Below are 21,766 nucleotides of genomic sequence, written 5' to 3' on the forward strand. Positions count from 1 at the left end.
TAGCAGTGCAGGCAAATATGAACGAGATCGTCCATATTGGAATGCATGCACAAGCGACGGGGCACCAGCAATGAACGAGCGCGGGGCTGCGCATCGTTCATCGCTGGTGCCTCCACACTGCATGATATGAACAGTATCTCGTTCATTAATGAACGATATCGTTCATATCTTCAAGTATTATCGCCCAGTGTGTAGGGCCAATAAGGCATAGTAAATAGACCGCTTAGGCACCAATGGTAATTGCTATGCGAGCTTTGTGTATTTGGCATTTATATAAAGTATATTACACAAGCTTTAAGAAAATAAATGTAACCGCAAAACCCTATGGCTTCACTGCTTAAGATTACAAGATTTGATGTTAAAATGCCAAATGTCTTATACATGTATGAAATCATATTGAGTGAAATGTCTGAAGCTAAATTTTCTAAGTACAGCTTTTTTATGCCCCAATTAGCCAGATTCAAAACCCCCACTTTACAGAATACTAATCAGTAAAGATGGGCAGCGCTCCCCAAACAGATAACTACAGTATACCATGTTATCATCCAACGTTCAGGCTCGGCCCTAGATCCTGCAGCCTTCTACTCCTCTCTCTCTGTTGTAAACGCTAATGGGAATATTGGTCCTGCCTCTAAATCACTGACTACACAGTGTGTAAGCGTCGGATATACTTTATACACAAACCCACAGCCATAACCACAATTCCTAGAGACAGAGGCTCTTCATACCGGCTGGTGGCAGCAGCAAAGCCTGGAAACAGGTAATCGGCAGTAAGATTTATGTCAGGGATATGTAAATGTTTTGCTGCTTGTGCGACCTCTGGTGAATACATCAAGACAGATTTAAATGAGACTGGTAACCAGGACAAAAAGAGGTGACTTTAATAACCAACACACAAGCACACAAAGGTTTTAATTTTAAAGATCACACTATGGGGTATATTCAATTGAAGTCGAAAGCTGCCGTCTGTCCAAAAGACGGCAGTTTTCGACTTTTTTAGGTCGGATGGGGTTCAATCAAACTCCAAATTTTTCGACAAGTCGAGGATCGGCTCAATAGCTGACGATCCACGTGCTTGTGTCGAAAACGATGCCGGAGCCGAGGCGGGGATGGGGAGAGCCGAGGCGGGGACGGGGAGAGCCGAGGCGGGGACGGGAGAGCAGCGCTGGTGATGTCACAGCCGCCACTCACAGCTGCGTCCAAGACCTCGCTTGCTGGAGCCGGGTGGACACTGCCGTCAGCGGCGGATGTGATGCAGGGACTGGGAGAGGCAGAGACACCGGGGGGGGGGGTTTAGAACCACGCTACAGCAGCGGCTGTATACCCCATGACTTTGGTAGGTAAGTAAATATACAGGCTTTACTACTGTATTGTCACAATCACTTACACATACAGACATGTATGGTTAAATCAGTATTACAGAGGAAACCCTCCTTCAAGGAGGATTGTGGATCCTTCTCTCATGGGCATTCCCATTTGCACTGACTGCATAGACAATAGACATGAGCCCAGGACTATTCGCCAGCAGAACGTAAAACTAATTAATGTCCATATGTTTTACTTGTGTATACAGTCCTTCCATTGGTTACTGGTATTCTACCGTGTTAAATATAAAATACTTTTACTTAAATACAAGGCTATTAACCAAACTGCACCAACATACATCTCTTCACTCATCTCAAAATATCTCCCTACCCGACCTCTCCGCTCTGCACAAGATCTGCGTCTCACATCCACACATACTACTTGTTCCCACTCAAAATGACCGGACTTTACCCGGGCTTCCCTCACTCTGTGGCATGCCCTCCCACGCACAATAAGACTCTCCTCTAGTCTCCAAACCTTTAAACGTTGCCTGAAAACTCATCTCTTCAGACAAGCCTATCAAATTCCAGACCCACACACATAACCTTCAGTGCTTCCCTATCTAATTACATCCCCTCTGTACAGAACACATTTTGTCTTCCAACTTTGATGGGTGATCATATCATACAACCCATTAAGAACCTAGCAATCTGGTGGACTGTTATGCAATAGGTAGCATCAATCCTTGTGTATCAATGCCTATTTCTCTATAGATTGTAAGCTTGCGAGCAGGACCCTCCTACCTCTATGTCTGTCTGTCTTTGCCCAGTTTTACTAATTGTAAAGTGCAACAGAATATGCTGCGCTATATAAGAAACTGCTAATAAATAAATACAGTACATATATACATAAAAGGTAACCTCTTACACAATAATAAAGAAGAGCTCTACAGGAGGGGGGTTTGGGTGCACTGGATTAGTGAGCGTGACAGTTTATTTCTGCATTTGAACAGTGAGCCAAGCGGTTCAGTTCCATAAGAAGCCTCATATTGTAAGTAACATACAGCAAGGGTTAAAAGAAGATCAGCTGCAGATAATAAGATCCTGCCAATTGGTCAGAACAAGGTAGGTGCTACGCAACCGTTACACCAAGAGACTACCATGTGTCGGCAACATCATGGGTTTCCCTGGTCAATGCCGACAGCGCATATAGCCATCTAGTATCTGCAATATAGAAAGGAGCAGGAAACTCTCAGCAAAGCTGAATTAAAATAGCTGCCTCCTACATCTCTCTAACAACAGGGTGCTCAAGAGAATATTTTTCGAGCTCAGAGACGGAGAAAATTTCAACACTTAATTTTAAAAATACCAGGAGGTAAGGAGCGACCGGGTGTTATCACAGGTAGGATTAAATGATGTTTACTCAGACAGGTAACGGGCTGATAAAGCATTTGTAGCTTGTGAGAGTGAAAGACACTCCTAGACATAAAGCATATTTTTAGCACACTCAAGGAAATGCAGAACAACAAATGAGACTGGAAAACAAATGTCTGGTTATCTAACCTTAACAGGCAAAAGCAATAAAGGATACGGGGAGTTCCTTCTGTCCGACAGACCAGGTACAGACAGGCTGCTATGACGTGGTTCATCTTTCTGCCACGTGTGAGGTGCTTGCTGACAGCCATTTTGAAGAAGTTAAAGGCAGTGTCCAAGCAGTGTTTGTTGAGCTGCAATTGCACTCCCAGATTATGGATCTGCCGCTTTCCTGGAAGATAAGGACAAAGGAGAGGTCAGTCTGTATGTACTCAGGAAACAAGCTGCCCCCATGATATTATCCAGGTATAAAGTTTTACAGAACAGTATATGCCAGGGCTTCTCAAACTGTGTCCCGGGGACACTTGCAGGGGAGCCTTCGGTTGGTGGTCCAGGACCAATTCAGATCATTTATAGTCCGTGTAATAGGAAAAAATCAGTGCTGGTGGCTGCCAATCATAAAATGTGGACAACCAGAAGTGAATCCTGTCCCTCACCACATAACTGACCCTAAGGGTGACATATATACACAAATTACTTCATTTCATATTTCTTTCTACATTTCTCAATAAGAAACTTTTGGCCTAGGGGCGCCGTGAAAATAATTCCTATCATCTAGGGCGCCGTGATTCCAAAAAGTTTGGGAACCACTGGTATATGCAACTAATTCAAATTATGTCGACCACTATTGGCCGACATGCATTAGATAGACATGGTCATTTGGTCGACACGGCAAAGGTTGACACATGAAAAGGTAGACATGGGTTTTTCAAAAAAAATTATATATTTTTTTTTTACTTTTTCATACTTTACGATCCACGTGGACTACGATTGCAGAGCGCAGCGGTAGCGGAGCGAGGAACCTTGCCCGAAGTATGGCGAGCGAAGAGAGCCGTGCGATGGGACACGGTGCATTAATTGGGGTTCCTGCTCAATTTACGAAGAAAAATACACCCCAAAAAAAAAACCTCATGTCGACCTTTTTCCATGTCGACCTAATGACCGTGCTAACATATTTCAGGTGTCGACCTAGTCACTGTTGACCAATAGTAGTCGACCTAATGACTGCCTACCTAGTTACTGTCAACCCTGTGATCGGCACCCAAATAAAACAGTCATGACAGTAGCATCTTAATTGCGTGTGACCAGTAACATGGAAAAGCCGCCGCAGCAGACTTTTGATAAGTGACATAGCGGTCGATTCACCGACAGTTGAATAGCTCCGGCGCTATTCAATGCAGCAACAAGAGATACTAATTGTCGGGAATTCTTCTCTCACCCCCGGGGCATGAGAGAAGAAATCAGACAAAAAGTGCTGCCGCGAGGCTGATTCTGTCGGGAATCAGCATCACGGCGGGGAGATAAGTCAGAGAATGCCCGTTCTCCTGACAATTCAACCTGTTAAGTCTGGGAGAATGGGTCTTCGCCGACTTAACTTGAGCTGAATTGAATAGCGACGGGAGCTAACTCCCGGCGCTATTCAACTGTCGGTGCATTGAATCGACCCCAGTGATGGTATCCATGGGAAAAGCAGAGGTGTAAATTATTTTGTAACGCTGCTATAAATTCCATAAATCGAAGCCTTTATAGCCAATCTGTATGTAAAATAACATTAATAGATTATTATTATCCCTTGATTATTACATATTTCAATTATTGAGAAATCGCAGACAATAGGCAGCACAAACATACAACGGCATGACACAGAAGGCAACGACAGCCCTGCCCAAATGAGGTTACTCTCTAAGAGGTGTGTGGAACACCTGATACATAAGGTAGCGGAACAATTGTGGGTGTGGGAAGTGCATGCAGCTACCATAAAGCAGAGAAATGCCAGTCAACAAGATTAAAACGGACACTGGCAACAGGCATTTATGTACAGATACTATGGTTGTGGTAAGGCTGGACTTAAATAAAATAACCTGTACTATTATATAGTATGGTATCTCCTTTATTGTTTAAATTATGCAAATTAGAAGATTTCTATGTTAATAAAGTATATGTTATTTTATTTGAAGGTCATATTTATTTCATTCAGTGTTAAGGAAGAGTGGGACTCATTCTCACCAACGCAGGTATTCAAAAGAGGGGAAGTGAGGATCCCCCCACTGCTAACTTCTGCTGAGGAGGGGCTGGGTCTTGGTTACATCATTGCATCCAAATAATGGCTGTGTTCTAACATTTTTGACAGGTAGCGTATGTCTAGTATAAACAATTCCCTATGCTATGTACAATTCAGTAAACAAAATTAAAAGGAAAGGAGGGATGTAGATCAGATTAATTCAGTGACCTAGATATAGCAGGATAACCTGAAAGCCAAACCCCCGAGAGGTTGTCTGTGAGGGGTTGCTAATCTTATAGTCACATTGTCTGGAAACAATTTAACCTTTGACAGATGTCCTCAGGGCAAGATTTCCTGACACAGTGTTGATCAGATCCAGCCTAACTTATTGTTATGTCTGCCTTTCCCTCTGCAGCTCATGTATCACTGTATATCATCATTGCAAAATGTAACGCAAGACAGAATAATCAGTTTTAATCAGTAGTAGGTTTGTACGAGTTATAACAGTGTTGCTATTAAGAGCCTTGAAATGGCTTGTCTGCAGTGGATGGGCTAGATTCAATGACTCTTGCCACTCACCTTCCTGTGGGATCAAAGGCAGAGTGAGTAAAGGGGGCTACACGCGGGTAAATGAGTGCTGAGTGATCACAGAATGCTCAGCACACATCTCACCCCCCGCTCAGCACACAGGCCAATCTAGAGTCAGCGATAGCGACACGCAGGGGCACACATTGCTATCGCTATGGGGCATACACATGGAGCGATGTGTGCTTCTTTTCTAAGCAATCTAGTCAGATTGCCTACGTGTGTACCCCCCTTTATACCGCTTTCACATCGCAAATGCCGGATCCCACACGGTAAGAGAAACGTGTCCTTACCGGCATTTGGTCTCCTTTGATGGCTTTCCGACCCGGCAATCAACCGGGTCGGTTGCCATAGCAGCGGGGGGGGGGGGGGCGCAGCAGCAGCAGGGGCGGGGGTGGAGGCGGCGCTGGGAGATGAGCTCATCTCCTGCGCCGCCTCTCCCTATGCTGTGAATGGGAACCGCGTCGCATCGACGCGGCTCCCATTCACACTGCGCCTGACCCGGTACTCAACCCGGGTATAATCCTTCTTTTATACCGGGTTGAATTACCGGGTCAGGCGACCCGCTAATTCGCCGAAAGTGCTTTCACATCGCACACTGACCCGTGTCGACACGGCAATATGCCGTGTCGATACCGGGTTATTTGTGCGATGTGAAAGGGGTATTAGTCTGCAGCTGCCTATGGTTGCTCTGCAGAGGGCTGAGAGTCGAGATGGCTGAACATTAGACATGGAGGGAGCTCTCTGCAGCGCCTCTGCTATATAGATACCAGACCAGGGTAACGCTACAGTGGAACTGGTGAGGATATTCAGCCCTGTTTCCCTGCTGTAATCCAAGTTAAGCGGGAAGACGGTAAATGCAAGCAGAACCTGGAGGCAGATGAACTAAGCCTTGCAGAGTAACAAAGTGGAGAGAGATAAAGGGATCTAGGTACTAAGCCTTAGAGAGAAAGTGGACAGAGAAAGTACCGGCCAATCAGCTCCCAACTGTTATGTTACAGGCTGTATTTGAATGAAAAATGACAGGAGCCGATTGGCTGATACTTTATCTCTCTCCCCAATGCTTAGTAAATAGACCCCAAAGTACCAATCAATCAGCTCTGGTCATTTTTCAAAAACAGCGTGTAACATGACAGCTAGTAGCTGATTAGCTGGTACTATTTCTCTCCACTCTTTCATTCTTCAAGGCTTACTACATCTGCCCCCTTGCTCTCCAACGCCCACTTCGCATCTCACTCCCTGACAATTGTGCTTGAGGCTAGCCCGGAGACACACAGACCCAGAGAACAGAGGAGATAACCTCTCCTGACAGTTTTCAGGGCTCTGGGTCAAAACCTCGTCTGGAAGGGAAAGAACTTCTGCATAGCAATTCACTAAACTGTGCGGAATCTGTACGACGTTGGAGTGGCCGCACCTTACCACACAAGCAGTACTTACTCCACACTCAATATATAATTGCTATTTGCCCCCCTTCATTTGTAACGATGTCTACTGTACATGCACCTTCAGCTGGATGTGTTCCTAAAGCTAAATGAGGCCCTTCCGTCACAACACACACATTATTTCAACTCAGTAAAGCACTCTGTGCACAATGCAAGGGGAGTGGCCTCAAAAGAGTCCTGGCCACATGACCATCAGCAGACAAGAGGCTACCCGGCTAGTCCCTATACACTGGTACTCCTCCACAAAGTGGTGGCTTAGCTTCCTCTTTACATTATAAACTGGCAAGTCACTAGTGCCCCATCGTGCTTAAGTGCTATACCAGCTGCCTTTTGTAAGAACTACAGATCGGTCTCCCCCACACAAATGCATCTGCTTTGTTGCCATGAAGACATGGAGTACTTACGGTAATCAAACTAATAAACACGGATTCAGTACAATTTACCGGCGGATGGGATGCCAGCCGTCGAGTGGGAATAGTATTGATGCGCCGGGATTCTGGCTGCCGGCATTGTCGGCCGTCTGGATTCCGGCGTCGATGTCCTGACCGTCGGGATCCCGACAGCCGGTAAAATTAAACACATCCCACACACCAGACATGGCCAAACTGTGGCTCTCCAGCTGTTGTAAATCTACAAGTCCCATCATGCTTTGCCACAGTTTTGCTATTAGGGAATGCTAAAACTGTGGCAGGGCATGCTGGGATGTGTAGTTTCACAACATCTGGAGAGCCACAGGTTGGCCAGGCTTGCCATACACGGACAGGCTGTTCAGTGAGACAGAAAATAGTGACCCAAAATGGCTTCTTAAATCACACTGACCAAGTAAGACTGGGACGTAATAGTAAAATATTACTGTTGCCACCAATGCTCCAGCTACTATACATATTTCTTTAGACATTCCACAACATTTAGAGCGTGCAAGACTACCATTTATTTAGATTTTAAAACCGGTTCGCTGAGCTAAGCAGCACCTTCAAAGTGGTAAAACATGGAAAATATTTATATTTATAGACATAGAAAGCTTTAGGCATACTAATATTTGGCAGCAGTGCACGCGCTCCCTGACTGAAGATAATTAAGTGAAGAAACGTGTTGTTACTAGATTCTCCTGTCCAATAAAACAACCATGAATGCGGGCGATGCAGCCGAACATCCAGGGAAGCGCACGTCCCTCGTCCTATAAGTGAGCTCAGACGCGATTAACAATCCTGTAACAAGTGGCAAAAAGCAATGGACAAAGGACTTTCATGGCCAGGTGACAGTCTATCCCATAGATCGAGACTCACTAGCAATCCTTCAGCTGCTGTTCTGGTGATGCTCTGGTGCAAAAAGGAGGCAGTGCAGGAGGGACAACGCTCAGGCCAGCATCAGATATTAGCGGATCAGTGTGTCAGCCCCTCTGGGCAGGTAGGTGCCTCCAGAGTACCCCACTCCTATTTATAAGCACAAAGATATGGGCTCTAGAAACACAGCAGATTACTTAAGCTTAAATCAGCACCTGTTCAGTTTGTGATTTAAGTTTAGGTAAGATTGTAAATCATTATACACTATGTAGGCAAAAGTTATTGGACATAATCACCCTCCCCCAGCAAACAAAATAGTGTGCTCCTGCAGCAGACGTGTTCGTTAATGTACAAAATGGTTAGAGGGGCACCGATTAGATCATTTGGCTTGCCGGAAGGAGCGAACAGAGTTTGAAAAGGGGATCGTCGTAGACTGTGCAATGTCATGTTTCCAGGGTCGACGGTGGACTGGTATATTGAAAATGTGGTAACCTGGTTGGACTGGCCAGCTCGGAGTCCAGATCTTAACCCCACTGAGAACCTCTGGGACGAATGGGAGCGACTAGTGTGTTCTAGACCGACTAAAGCTTCTTCAGTGTCACAGTTGGTCGCTGTACTTAAGGCGGAATGGCAAAACATACCGGCAGTTGCTGTCCGGGAACTTGCGGACAGTTTCCCAAGAAGGGTGTCTGCAGTAATCACTGCACGTGGAGGACCTACAAAGTACGGACGTCAATAAAAGCTTGTTGATCTATTTGCTGTCAGTGTCCACTCTTGTCTACATAGTGTATTTCTTGTGGTCTACACTGTGCAGAGTAGGTTCTTGTGTCTTGTGAGATTGTTTTTTGTTTTTCTAAACACATGGAACCTTAAATAACCCCCTAAGTGAGGTAGGTCATTCATTAATTCCACACAAATTGATAGGCACCATGCTCATGAAAAACTGTACGAGTCCATGTTTTGGACTGCTACCTCTGCAGTGAAGTGGCACAGAGGATACTTAAAAGTGGACAATTCACTTAAGGGTCAAATTATTCATCAGCACAGATTACTACTCATCTAAGCTCTGGCACGTCTCCAAAAAACTCAGTTGCGTGCAGATTGCCTCATACAGACTAGTGGCATATTGTCAGTTGACTAGGAGCAGGCCACGTCATGCTGTGCCCCAGGTAAAATAAAACGTTCTAGTGTATAATTTCTAGAATCCTTACCTAAAAGCTAATTTTTCTATTTTATTTTTAAAGGAAATCACTTAAGTAACAAACTGATCTTGTTCAAAGTGAAACACTGTCTTTCTGCAGTACTTGCAAAAATAAAAATAAAAAATGTAGAACACAATGTTTAATACAAATTCATTTTGCCATGGAGAGGAGGGGGCAATACTCACATTAATCTGTAGCATGTGCATTTGGCTTTAATTGGAAATAAAATGAGAATAATCTGCGCTAAGATTAAGAGTGAAAGCTATTTGTAAGAGCATACCAAAGTAACCACTAGGCATTGAGGGAGAAAAAAAAATAAGAATCTAATTTTAAAAGCTTCTATTTTTAAACCACAACAACTGGATCTGACTCAACATTACTCCAGCAACTTTCTAAACCCAGCAAATACAAAGAGATCCCAGCAGAGGACAAAGGAAATTCCTGATCTCATGCTATGTGTGCAGATTCCACCACTCGGCCTGCACACATAAGCTGCTGAAGCCATCAACGGGAAAACATTTGTGCACTCCACTTTTAGGCTTTTTTTTTTTTTTAGTATTTAAACACATTTGCAATACCGCATGCATACCTCCCAACTGTCCCGATTTCGGCGGGACAGTCCCGTTTTTTACGGTCTGTCCCGCTGTCCCACCCGCGGGTCAGTGTCCCGCCGTGGGGGGCAGTTGGGAGATCCCCCGCCCCTCGCTGCTCTGAGCAGAGCAGCGGTGAATAGATGCTGTGCACATGCACACAGCGTCTATTCACGGCAGATAGGGACAGGGGGCATAACCAGCAGCTCTCCGAGCGTTGTTCATGGCCTCATAACGTCGAAAAACGGGGGCGTGACTTGCGATCGCGGCACTTGCCACGAGTCCACACCCCTTTCCAATATGCCACACCCACTAATTACAGGCGCGCTCCAAAGGCGTGCGATAGTGTCCCTCCCTGCTCCGCGGCAACGTTGGGAGGTATGCGCATGCTGTACTAATCTGAGAATGACATTAGAGGGTGCTTTGTCCATAGTCCATAGAATGTAAGCACACGTGGGCAGGACCCTCCACCCTGTCAGCCCACACTCTGCACTATCCTTGGGGGTAATTCAGATCTGATCACAGCAGCAAATGTGTTAGCTAATGGGCAAAACCATGTGCACTGCAGGGGGGGGCAGATGTAACATTTGCACAGAGTTAGATTTGGGTGGGTTATATTGTTTCTGTGCATGGTAAATTCTGGCTGCTTTATATTTACACTGCAACTTAGATTGCAGATTGAACACACCCCACCCAAATCTCACTCTCTCTGCACATGTTATATCTGCCCCCCACCCTGCAGTGCACATGGTTTTGACCAACGGCTAACAAATTTGCTGCTGCGATCAGATCTGAATTAGGCCGCTTGTCCCAAATGCATGCACATAAGCACTGGTCCTTACCAGGGCACTGGGGTCATTTGAGTGCTGCAGTTAGTATTCTATTAGTAATCTAAGGAGAATATGTATTTAAATTGTTTGCAAATATTGAGAATCCACCAAAAGTACAGATATGTCCCCTTACAACTTTGCTCCATGCGCTACAAGTCGCATTACAGATATCGCGTGACTTGGTAGAACAGAGTATCTTTTTTTATTTTGAATTTTTTTCAGCGAAAAATGTATCTTAGTCGCAATGTAATGCAATAGGAGACACGCACAGCTTCTGCCGATTAAAATGATATGCGGATATTCTGTGTGTGACTGCAACGGTATTTGCATACAAAATGCTATGCTACAGTGTCTTCCTGAAAAACACTAACGTTTCATTTCGGATGCAGACATAGGGGTATATTCAATTGAAGTCGGATCCATTCCAACATTCATTTGTCGGAATGGATCCGACCTGTGCTGTCCAACAGAATCTCAATTTGACGTTACAAAAAGTCAAATTGAGATGCGAGACGAGACCGGGGAGAGCAGCGCTACAGCAGTGGCCAGCGTAGCCGGAGGATGTCACAGCCGCCGCTCACGGCAGCGTCCAACCGGCTCCAGCAAGCGAGACCTCATTACATTGCATTGTGTCTAAGATGCATTTTTGCGGCAAAAGACTCAAAACAAGATGGTACACTGCATGGCACAACTTGAAAAGCTGTTTAGCGTGACTGCAGCAAGGATGTAACAAGGAGGAACCGCAGGTCTGATATTTGCCGTGGTCCCTACTGCAAAAGCATCCCTATATGGGCTGCTGTCCGCTTTACTGAGCAAAGTTTGGCCTCGGCTGCTAATGCCAATGAGATACTTCAGCTCAGAAATTTTCTGATACGGATCCTTCAGATCCCTCTCCCCCGACGGACGCATATGTGAAGTACAGGCCGTGGATGCAGAGTATTAGGGAGTATCCTACTAGCCCCATTAATTTTTCGGCCGGAAAAAAATTGCTTTTGGGATGGGAAATAATGGAGATATCCTATTAAAGCCCCTTTTTCCGGCCCAAAAAAATCCCATTTGGTGACGATAACACATGGGATCCGTGATAACTTCGCAGACCCTTATGTTATCGCGGCTCTAAATTGCTGCTTATTGGGTATTATAAGGCACACGAAGCGTAATCCTCAACAAGAGTCGGCATTGGGGGATCAGCACGCCGCCATCGGGGCCAATAGGACAGCCCTCACCGAATCTATTACCGCTGCTAATAGGATACCCCTTAGTATAAGCGATCAGTGCTTCCTGCTTTTCGTCGGAACGGGCTCTTATCAGAGTATGAGAAACATGTTCAACATAAGTGAAAACTGCAAATTTAGTCAAAAATATCTCATCACATCCTGACTGTTTTTACTGTCTGTCTGAAGCTATTGTATTGTGTGTGTACCATTGTTCAATTTCCCTGTATGGCACACAGATTTTGACCCGATAATTTGCCGGGGCTAGCCAGCTCAACCCTGGTCCTGTCTCTGTGTGAAAGGGTCCACCCGAATCAAAAATGCCAGGGCTACAACCCTGGATGCAACCAGGGTGGAAGACCTGGGACATTGAACCCATTCACACAGAAAAAAGACCTGGGTTAAGACGGCTTGCCCCGGCAAATTCCCGGCTACAAATGCTTACCCCTGTAAAATCACCTTATCTGAAAGGGGGTACCGAGGTCAAACCGGGTTCCAAAAGCCGGGCCGAAGCCCCTGGATTCCGTCTGAAAGCAGTATTAATGAGCATTTGCATGTCTGCGCACATTCTGAAATAACGTTACACCGAGGGGGCTGTAAAAATATGTATGATATATCCAGTAATTACACAATAAGGGGGAGATTTAATGAAGTGCACGTTGCCTCACATCTTATTACTACAGCTAAAGTGATCACACCATGTCTATTAGATATTTCCACAATGAGCCTCTCTCGTCTAGGGTAAAGCTGACCGTCCCTTATTTTTGGTTGCCCCTCCCCCTGGAATATACATCTCCACAGACCACTATGTGTATATCTGCCCCATGTGCCTGCCCACTTAGATGGCTGCACTGTTAGTCCCTCCCCAGTTCTGCGTCTACAGATCAGCACAGTAGCATACTACTTTCAGGAATGTCAGACAGAAATGAGGTAAAGAGAATGTTAGCAGATTACCAAATGTGAGCATACTATTATTATTTCTAAATGTCATTAAAAAAAAAAAAGTTTAAGCATTGATTTTTTAGGTCAATTTGTTATCACTATTTTTGTTCAGTAGGCATTGTGCTTTTCTCGTCATATTAAACTCATTTAATGACGTTCTGTCCGTTATTAAAGAATTCACGTGCCAAATAGGCTTCAGTTTTATAATGCTACAGTTATAATGGAAATAAATTGGTTTACATTATCTCTGACTAAATTAGGCAGTAATTGTATTTTCGTATACACCAGGAGTAACAAAAGACTTCCAGAAAGTAGCAGCTCTAACGAAATCTTAATGGTGGCGAGAAGAATGTGAACTACAGTATCATTTTGGTGGAGTTTAGTCATGTTCGGTAATTGGTTCGGTTCTGATTAAGCATTTCAAACCCACACATGCTAGGAGGGTTTGGCCATGACACATTACATATTGTTCATTATATACTTCCTTTCCAGCAACTAAAAACACCATGAGAGGGGAAAAAGGAGGCAACTGCAAGTGAAAGTTAGTTTCTATACCGTCAGCTTTTCAGGAATTTCTATATTCAGAAGAGATCTTTGACCTGCTTTGGATGTAGTGCTTGAATGTAGGAAACTGAGCGGACGTATGTAATTCCTCCTCATAGAATATCCTGAACTTTGGGTTCGGCTGATTGATACTGGAAATAGAACTGATGATGACAGATGCAGATACCCAAGATTCTTACTGGTACTGGTGTGGAACAGATAGTCAGCTGGAGCTGGCTAAGGCTTCTGGAGACCGGACAGTAAGCGGCTAAGGCTTCTGGAGACCGGACAGTAAGCGGCTAAGACTTCTGGAGACCGGACAGAAAGCGGCTAAGGCTTTTGGAGACCGGACAGAAAGCGGCTAAGGCTTCTAGAGACCGGACAGTAAGCGGCTAAGGCTTCTGGGGACCGGACAGTAAGCGGCTAAGGCTTCTGAGGTCCGGACAGTAAGCGGCTAAGGCTTCTGGAGACTGGACAGTAAGCGGCTAAGGCTTCTGAGATGCCGGACCGTAACAGGCTAAGGCTTCTGAGATGCCGGACCGTTACCGGCTATGGCTTCTGAGATGCCAGACCGTAACCGGCTATGGCTTCTGAGATGCCGGACTGTGACCCGCTATGGCTTGAGATGCCGGACCATGACCGGCTATGGCTTCTAAGATGCCGGACTGTGACCAGCTTTGGCTTCTGAGAGGCCAGGCTAGGACCGGCTTTAGCTTCTGAGAGGCTAGGCTGGGACTGGCTTTAGCTTCTGAGAAGCCAAGCTGGGACCGGCTTTACCTTCTGAGAGGCCAAGCTGGGACCGGCTTTAGCTTCTGAGAGGTCAAGCTGGGACCGGCTTTAGCTTCTGAGAGGCCAGGCTGGGACCGGCTTTAGCTTCTGAGAGGCCAGGCTGGGACCGGCTTTAGCTTCTGAGAGATACCAATATACAAGAAATGTACAAGTGCGCAGCGAGCAGCAGCTGGTGTGGGGGGTGGTCAAAACCCCTGATAGTATGTAATAGAAAAAAAATAAATGAACCAGCGCTGGCTGTAAGAAGTATATACAAATTGGATGGTTTGTTTTATAAAAAGAATCACAATTTATTCCATAAAATTTATAGTGAATAAAACACAAAAGCATGTATATCATGCACTAAATAAAATCACATATGACCACCTCTCTATACCGGATCAAGATTTTGGATCCACTTATATGGTGTTATATCTAGTTCCAGAAATTTGGCTAGGACATCTTCCAATCCAATACAGTCACTATAATACAGAATTATTTACCGGATATAGATATATGTTGATCCCATGATATTGCATCAGCCTTAGGAATAGTCCATTTGAATAGCTGGAGGGATGTACCGGAAAGGTGGTGCAGTGCAAAGTCCAATGATGGAGCAGTTGTCCAAAATTTTGCCAATATGGATGACCGGGAATCCAAATATATGTAAAAAGTTCAGTGAGCTCCGGATAGGTGGCGGAAAGTGTAGTAAGCTCAACGCGTTTCACTGGTTCTTTTAGACATCCAGCTTCCTCAGGAGCATAAGTGACTATGAATTTTATGGAATAAATTGTGATTCTTTTTTATAAAACAGACCGTCCAATTTGTATATACTTCTTACAGCACTAGTTCATTTATCTTTTTAGCTTCTGAGATGTCGGTCTGGAACTGACTGAGACTAGTATAGTTTCAATATGCAGAACCGGGCTGGAACCGGCCTAGCTTTAATATGCAGAACCGGGCTGGAACCAGTATAGCTGCACAGGTGTGCCGGAGAGATGGCTGCAAGTCACAAGACTGCAGAGGGACCTGCGGCCGGGAGCCATGACGCCGGAGAGCAACTGGAACCACCTCAATCCTGACATATAATGTTTTACTGTGATTGTAGTGATTTGTTATCACATCTATCATGTGATCAGGTAATCATCAAGTAATTTGGTTCCTGGACATTGTTCAGCGGCTCAAGGTTAGGTTATACGGCATTAATTGCCACAACACACACACTTTCCACTACCGCCCTGTGTCACATGATACAACACATATTCCACCACAATGCGCTGTCCCATGCCATAACACATATTCCCACCACCATACCGCGTCACTATTGGCTTTCATTACAAGCAGTTTCAATGGCAACTACTACTCAGGCACTTTGTTCTTGGTTAATGGATGCCTCTGTGATTTGCAATATCTGGATAAACTAAATAGTTTAACTGTCACCTACTCACTGCAGTCTGGGTCCATATATGTTATTTCACACCCTCTTAGATGCCTCAAGTAGCTTCGATAATGTTGGTCCAACAGGTGAGTGAATGGATCAAGGCGATGTGTTTAAAGAATGCCAGTGTGTTGACAAGTCAACTCACAAACGGCAGATGGAAATCATCTTCCAATATATTCAACTATGACCCTGTCAATTTCAACAGGCTTTCTACCGGGCTATGTGGTCATTTTCACACCACACACACGTCACCTGTAATATTGCTGAATAAATAAATGGAGTATTTTGTGATAACATAATGGAAACAGAATATTACATGTACAGAATCGTTACGTCTATTAGCAATGCAAGTCCTTTCTCCGTAAGTGCTGCCATTCTTCTATCTGCCCTTGAATATTCTGTGCATCATGAGGGAAAGATAATACCGTTGTTCTACTCAATAGTATTTTGTAGCAACAAGGTTTTACATTATCACAGGAGGGCTTCAACTGAATCCTCATGGTGTGCTCCATGCCTGGGCTTACCGGGTGGCAAAGCCACAGAGCCAAGTTCAAACAGCTCTGCTGCTCCAAGATCGGATTCCTGACCTCCTACAGCCACATTCGCCTTGGGGGGGCCTTGAGTGGGAGGTGGGGGAGAGATAGCTGGGAACAAAATCATGGATGTAGCTTAGCTGGCCGATTCACTGTCCTAGTCAAATGTAATGGAGACAAGGAGACGGAGCCACCCGTCACACCGGTAGTTTGTAGACACATCACTCTAGTATATAAAGGGGTAGGTTTACTAAAGCTGGTGGTTTTGCCCATAAGAACAAATCAGATTCTATCATTTTCTAGGGTGTAGTATGAGTGGCCGGCCGTCGGGATCCCAGGGGCCAGCATACCGGCAGCTGGGCGAGCGCTAATGAGCCCCTTGCGGGCTCGCTGCGCTCGCCATGCTGCGGGCATGGTGGCGCACTACGCTATTTATTCTCCCTCCAGGGGGGTGGTGGACCCCCAAGAGGGATAATGTGTGTCGGCATGCTGGCGGTTGGGATCCCGACGCCGGTATGCTGGTCACCAGGATCCCGGCCGGCGGCATACTGAAGACCACACCATTTTTTAGGATGCAATAAAGAAAAGAGGTAGATTCTGATTGGTTGCTATGGGCAACAAAACCACTTTTCATTTTTAGAAGCTTAAGTAAATCTACCCAATAGTGGAAAGTTAAGAGCATTGACCAAGCTGATTCATGTGAGAGATCATGACATCCACCTGCACTGGTTATACAAGCCACATGGACATTATAACATTCACCTACCTCCCGGTTGGTGTGACAGCTGGACTATTACTACAAATATTGGTGTATTCCTGAGAGACGCCTGTACCCATACTATAAGGATGTCTGTACTTGGCACTGCTCCCTCAACCAACATTCTGTCCCCTACCCAGCAGTCCTGATCCACAGTAAGCCTGTGCAACCAATAGTGCGGAGCAGCAGCAGTTACATAGACCAGGCAAAGCAGTTCCATGTGTCAGTGGGGAAGCCTGGCGGTGGCAGCTTCCATATCCTCCAACATGACCCGTTCCATTAGGTGCAAATTGCTCTGTTCCTGGATTTTTGCGCCAGTGGCAGTTACAGAGGCGGGGCTGCAGCACAGTCCAATATTCAAATAGGGGAGCCGCACCAACTGCTATTAAGTCCCGGCAGGCAATGTTTGGCAGTGTTTGGAGTAGCAGTTGGTGTGGTTTCCCTGTCTATACTTTGGACTATGCTGCAGCTCCACCTCTGTAATTGCCACTGGAAAGGAAGTCCAGGAACAGAGCATTGTACCTAATGGAATGGGTCATGTTGGAGGGTATGTAGCTTCAAGTATCCTAGTTGGTAACTTAGGAGTGCCCAATGACACCCACTGACCAAGCATCACCCATTAGTGGTCAGTAATGACAGGATGGCCTCATCCCGTCACACATCGCTCCTTTCACAAAAGGGTCTATTCCACCCTCTACATAACAAGTGGATGACACAGGCTTTCCCCTGCTGATTACAAACCCAGCGTGGCTTCATGACAGACTGAATGTACTAAAAGTTCTAGGAGGCCTTAAACTGCAGATCTATACCAGGAGGTCAGAACAAGAGACACAGGGGGTAATTCCAAATTGATCGCAGCAGGAAATTTTTTAGCAGTTGGGCAAAACCATGTGCAGTGCAGGGGGAGCAGATGTAACATGTGCAGAGAGAGTTAGATTTGGGTGGGGTGAGTTCAATCTGCAATCTAAATTGCAGTATAAAAATAAAGCAGACAGTATTTACCCTGCACAGGAACAAAATAACCCACCCAAATCTAACTCTCTCTGCAAATGTTATATCTGCCCCCCCCCCCTGCAGTGCACATGGTTTTGCCCAACTGCTAAAAAATTTCCTGCTGCGATTAACTTGGAATTACCCCCACAGAGCCTAATTCAGAGTTAATCGCAGCAGCAAATTTGTTAGCAGATGGGCAAAACCATGTGCACTGCAGGTGGGGCAGATGTAACATGTGCAGAGAGAGTTAGATTTGGGTGGGGTGTGTTCAAACTGAAATCTAAATTGCAGTGTAAAAATAAAGCAGCCAGTATTTACCCTGCAGAGACACAAAATAACCCACCCAAATCTAACTCTCTCTGCACATGTTACATCTGACTCCCCTGCACTGCACATGGTTTTGCCCAACTGCTAACAAAGTTGCTGCTGCGATCAACTCTGAATTACCCCCACAGGGTGCACAAGGCAAGAAAGCAGCCCAGCTAGTGTGGTTTGTTTATGCAGTATATGCTGGCAGATTACACATACTAAATGACTGGATTTCAGCCATCAAAATCTGGTCAATATATTTTAAGGAAACTACAGCAGAACCTCTTTAAACATGATCAAGGTTATCGTTTCCCTATGCAGTCTGCACGACTGTCTCTTTGAGCTAGTTCTGACAGTAAACGAACAAGTGTAGCAGAAGTAATGAGAATTATACAGAAACTAAAGTCATACTATAAATAATGTCACTAGAAATCATTTTGTTGCGTGACCACATAACATCATGAAGCAACAGGTCACAGACATGAGAGGGGAATTGCTACAATAAGTAATAAGTCACAGTGATGGTGGAATGGTGGGGGTATTCATTTTCATAAATATTAAGATCGTGTCACACAAAATATTTAAACACACAGTATTTATATAGCGCTACACACAAAATATTTTGCACATTTATATAAACAGTATACAATATGATTTAGTCTTTATACCTACATTTACAGCAGTTTATGGGAGTATTTTTGACCGTTTTTGAAACAAATGGAAGATTTTCAGTGTGTTTAAACTTGACAGATGCCAACAATAAAAACAAGTACAGTAGGTCTCTGCAAAGTGCTATGGTAAAACCTAACAGAAGTAAGAACACCAACGGATATGTGACATCAGAAACAATAGCTTCTACTGTCATGGGCCTTACACATTTAACGACTACACAAAGATATGAACGAGATATCGTTCATATCTTTCAGTGTGTAGGCACCAACGATAGCACCAACGATGTACGATGTGCGGCCCCGTGCTTGTTCATCGTTGGTGCCGGCTCGTATATAAATGCATGCCAATATGGACAATCTCGTCCATATTAGCATGCAGGGCTGTGGGGCCGAGCGACGTCACCCCGTCTATTCCCCCCACCCCCCCGTGGCGACCGTCAGCCGCATCGTCCGTCGGGCACTTCGCCCGGCAATCGGCAGGCGTGTAGGGCCCATGAGACTCCTTTACATGTGTTTCACAAATGTTAAAATGAGTTTTAAGAATGTCAGTGTCTAGAAGACCTTATACATGACTTGTAATAAGTTCTTTCTTTTGCTCAGTCTAGGTGCTGATCAGGGAGGAGATATATTTAAAATGTGAAGGCCAATATTTTACATGTGATGTACTGTGTTCTGTAGCAATATATCGCATTTACATTTTTGTCCCAAGGTAGATCCTGTGGATAAGTTCTCCTCTTCATCAGCACCCCGCACCTAGAGTGAGTACTTGGGAATACTATATTTACATTACACAAATGTGCACTTGAAAACAAAGTAAGTTGCTATTAAAGTCCGGGTGCATTTCACCCATCACTGAGGGCCAAATCTACTAAGCATGTTTTACATGAACTATAACCGCGTCATTAAACCAAGCAGCCAAAACTGCTGAAAATGCAGCACCTTTTGAAAAACACTGCTTAGCAGAATTAGCCCTGATCGTTACGGAATCTCATCATCAGATGTTTCCACAATAAGCCACGCACTATTACACTTTGAAAGCAGGCACCAATATGAACTTGTACAGATATGTGAAACTGCTTTATAATTCTGTACACCAGGCTCATGTATTGGGAGGCTGGACGATTTTATAAAACAACAGAACAGTGAGATCTATGTACCATTTTGTAGCGTTTGGGCTCGAGATTCCTTTCCCAAATTTGTGTGAAATCCACCGCCGATTGTAGGGGCTTTACCAATGCCTACAAAGAGAAGAAAAAAAAATTAAGAGATAAAGCAGACATGTAGTCTTTGCTGTCCACATGGTAATCACAACTTTATTAACTTTAGTGGCAGCTTACTGTCAGCCCAGCGCTAGTACTGGCACAGACTTTTAAAAAAGAGACGTCGGACAGATTTTTACATTGACAATTGCTATAAAACACAAAATGATGAAGTCCTGGGATGTTAGAAACAGATTTTTGACAGGAGATAAGAACCACTTGGCCCATCTAGTCTGCCTTAAACAAATGTGCACATACTTACATACTGGGGCAGTAGTTCCCAAACTGCGTGCCTAGGTAACCGGAGGTGCCGCGGGTCGGTGGTCCAGGACCAAATCAAATTATTTATGGTCCAAGTAATAGACTAAACCAGTGCTAGTGGCTGCCAATCATAAAACATGTGGACAATCTGTAGCACAACTGTACACCCCCACATAACTAACCCTAAGCAAGACAGGTAGGGACAATTTACTTACATTTATAATAAAAATACATAATGTATATAAAAAAAAAAAAATTATCCTTGGGTTGCCATGAAAATGCTGATACTCTAGGGGGCGCTGTGATTCAATAAAGTTTGGGAACCACTGTACTTGGGTTAATTTGTCAGGAAACCAATTAACCTACCAGTATATTTTTGGATTGTGGGAGGCAGCCGGAGTACCCAGAGGAAACCCACGCAAGCACTGGGGAGAATATACAAACTCCACACAGTTAGGGCCCATGAGCAGAATAAGTATGCTCCCGATAGTAGGTGGGATGTTCAGCATCTTATGAATACTCACGAATATAAAATAGCTGCTCAAAAGATTACCAACTTCATGTAGAAAAAAGTATATACAGGAAACTATACAACTATAAGATGCAGTAGTATACAGATATGTTTATGTGGTCCCTTCAGATATCTATTTAATATGCAGTTTAGTGACTTTAAGACCAAATATTAATGAGGCATTACTCCCTAGTGGATTCAAACGCTCGGCTACACTCATGAATACCGATTCAGCCAAGAAAAGGCAGAGCCGCTCTGCGGAGGCACCACATGCTCTCTGAAAGGTTACCGGTTACCAAGTCAAACCCGCACAAGCACCTCAAACTTCAAGAGGAGACATCTAAAACTTAAGCTTATGAGGTGATTCAACAAACGGAGAGGTTCTGAAGGAACCCGTGCTACTATGAAGCAGGTCATATGGAAAGAAAACTTTGCTCGTACCCCACTGAGGTGTGAGAAAAACAAGTGAGGTGTTCCCTCCTGAATTACCCACAATGTGCACAGTCACACTCCGGTACCTTGCACGGTTTTACCCTATGTTTTATCTCAGATAGCCAGGATAAAATTACCAGTCACCTACACACTCGAGGACGGAGCAGACAACACCATCGACCGTAATACATTGCGCCTCTTTCTATAGAAATCACTGCGTCTTCTTTCTCCAGAGCTAGTCTGATTTTTACTAATATCATTATATTTAGGAAAAAATCACCTGGACTTGCTCTGGACCCAC

The 21,766-nt window shown here is 44.7% G+C and overlaps 1 protein-coding gene across 2 annotated transcripts in view; it reads right to left on the minus strand.

The window, feature by feature from the left end:
- BRF1 (BRF1 RNA polymerase III transcription initiation factor subunit) overlaps positions 1-21,766 on the minus strand; it is a 463,462-nt gene that overhangs the window by 393,150 nt on the left and 48,546 nt on the right. For both annotated transcript variants that reach the window (XM_063947216.1, XM_063947215.1), the window contains exons 2-3: positions 20,160-20,240; positions 2,896-3,069 (exon numbers count right to left, since the gene is read on the minus strand). In XM_063947216.1, the coding sequence (XP_063803286.1) occupies positions 2,896-3,069; positions 20,160-20,240 (255 nt within the window). The remainder of the gene's footprint in view (positions 1-2,895; positions 3,070-20,159; positions 20,241-21,766) is intronic.

Source organism: Pseudophryne corroboree, chromosome 12 (assembly GCF_028390025.1).
Source record: "Pseudophryne corroboree isolate aPseCor3 chromosome 12, aPseCor3.hap2, whole genome shotgun sequence".
Taxonomy (NCBI): Eukaryota; Metazoa; Chordata; class Amphibia; order Anura; family Myobatrachidae; genus Pseudophryne; species Pseudophryne corroboree.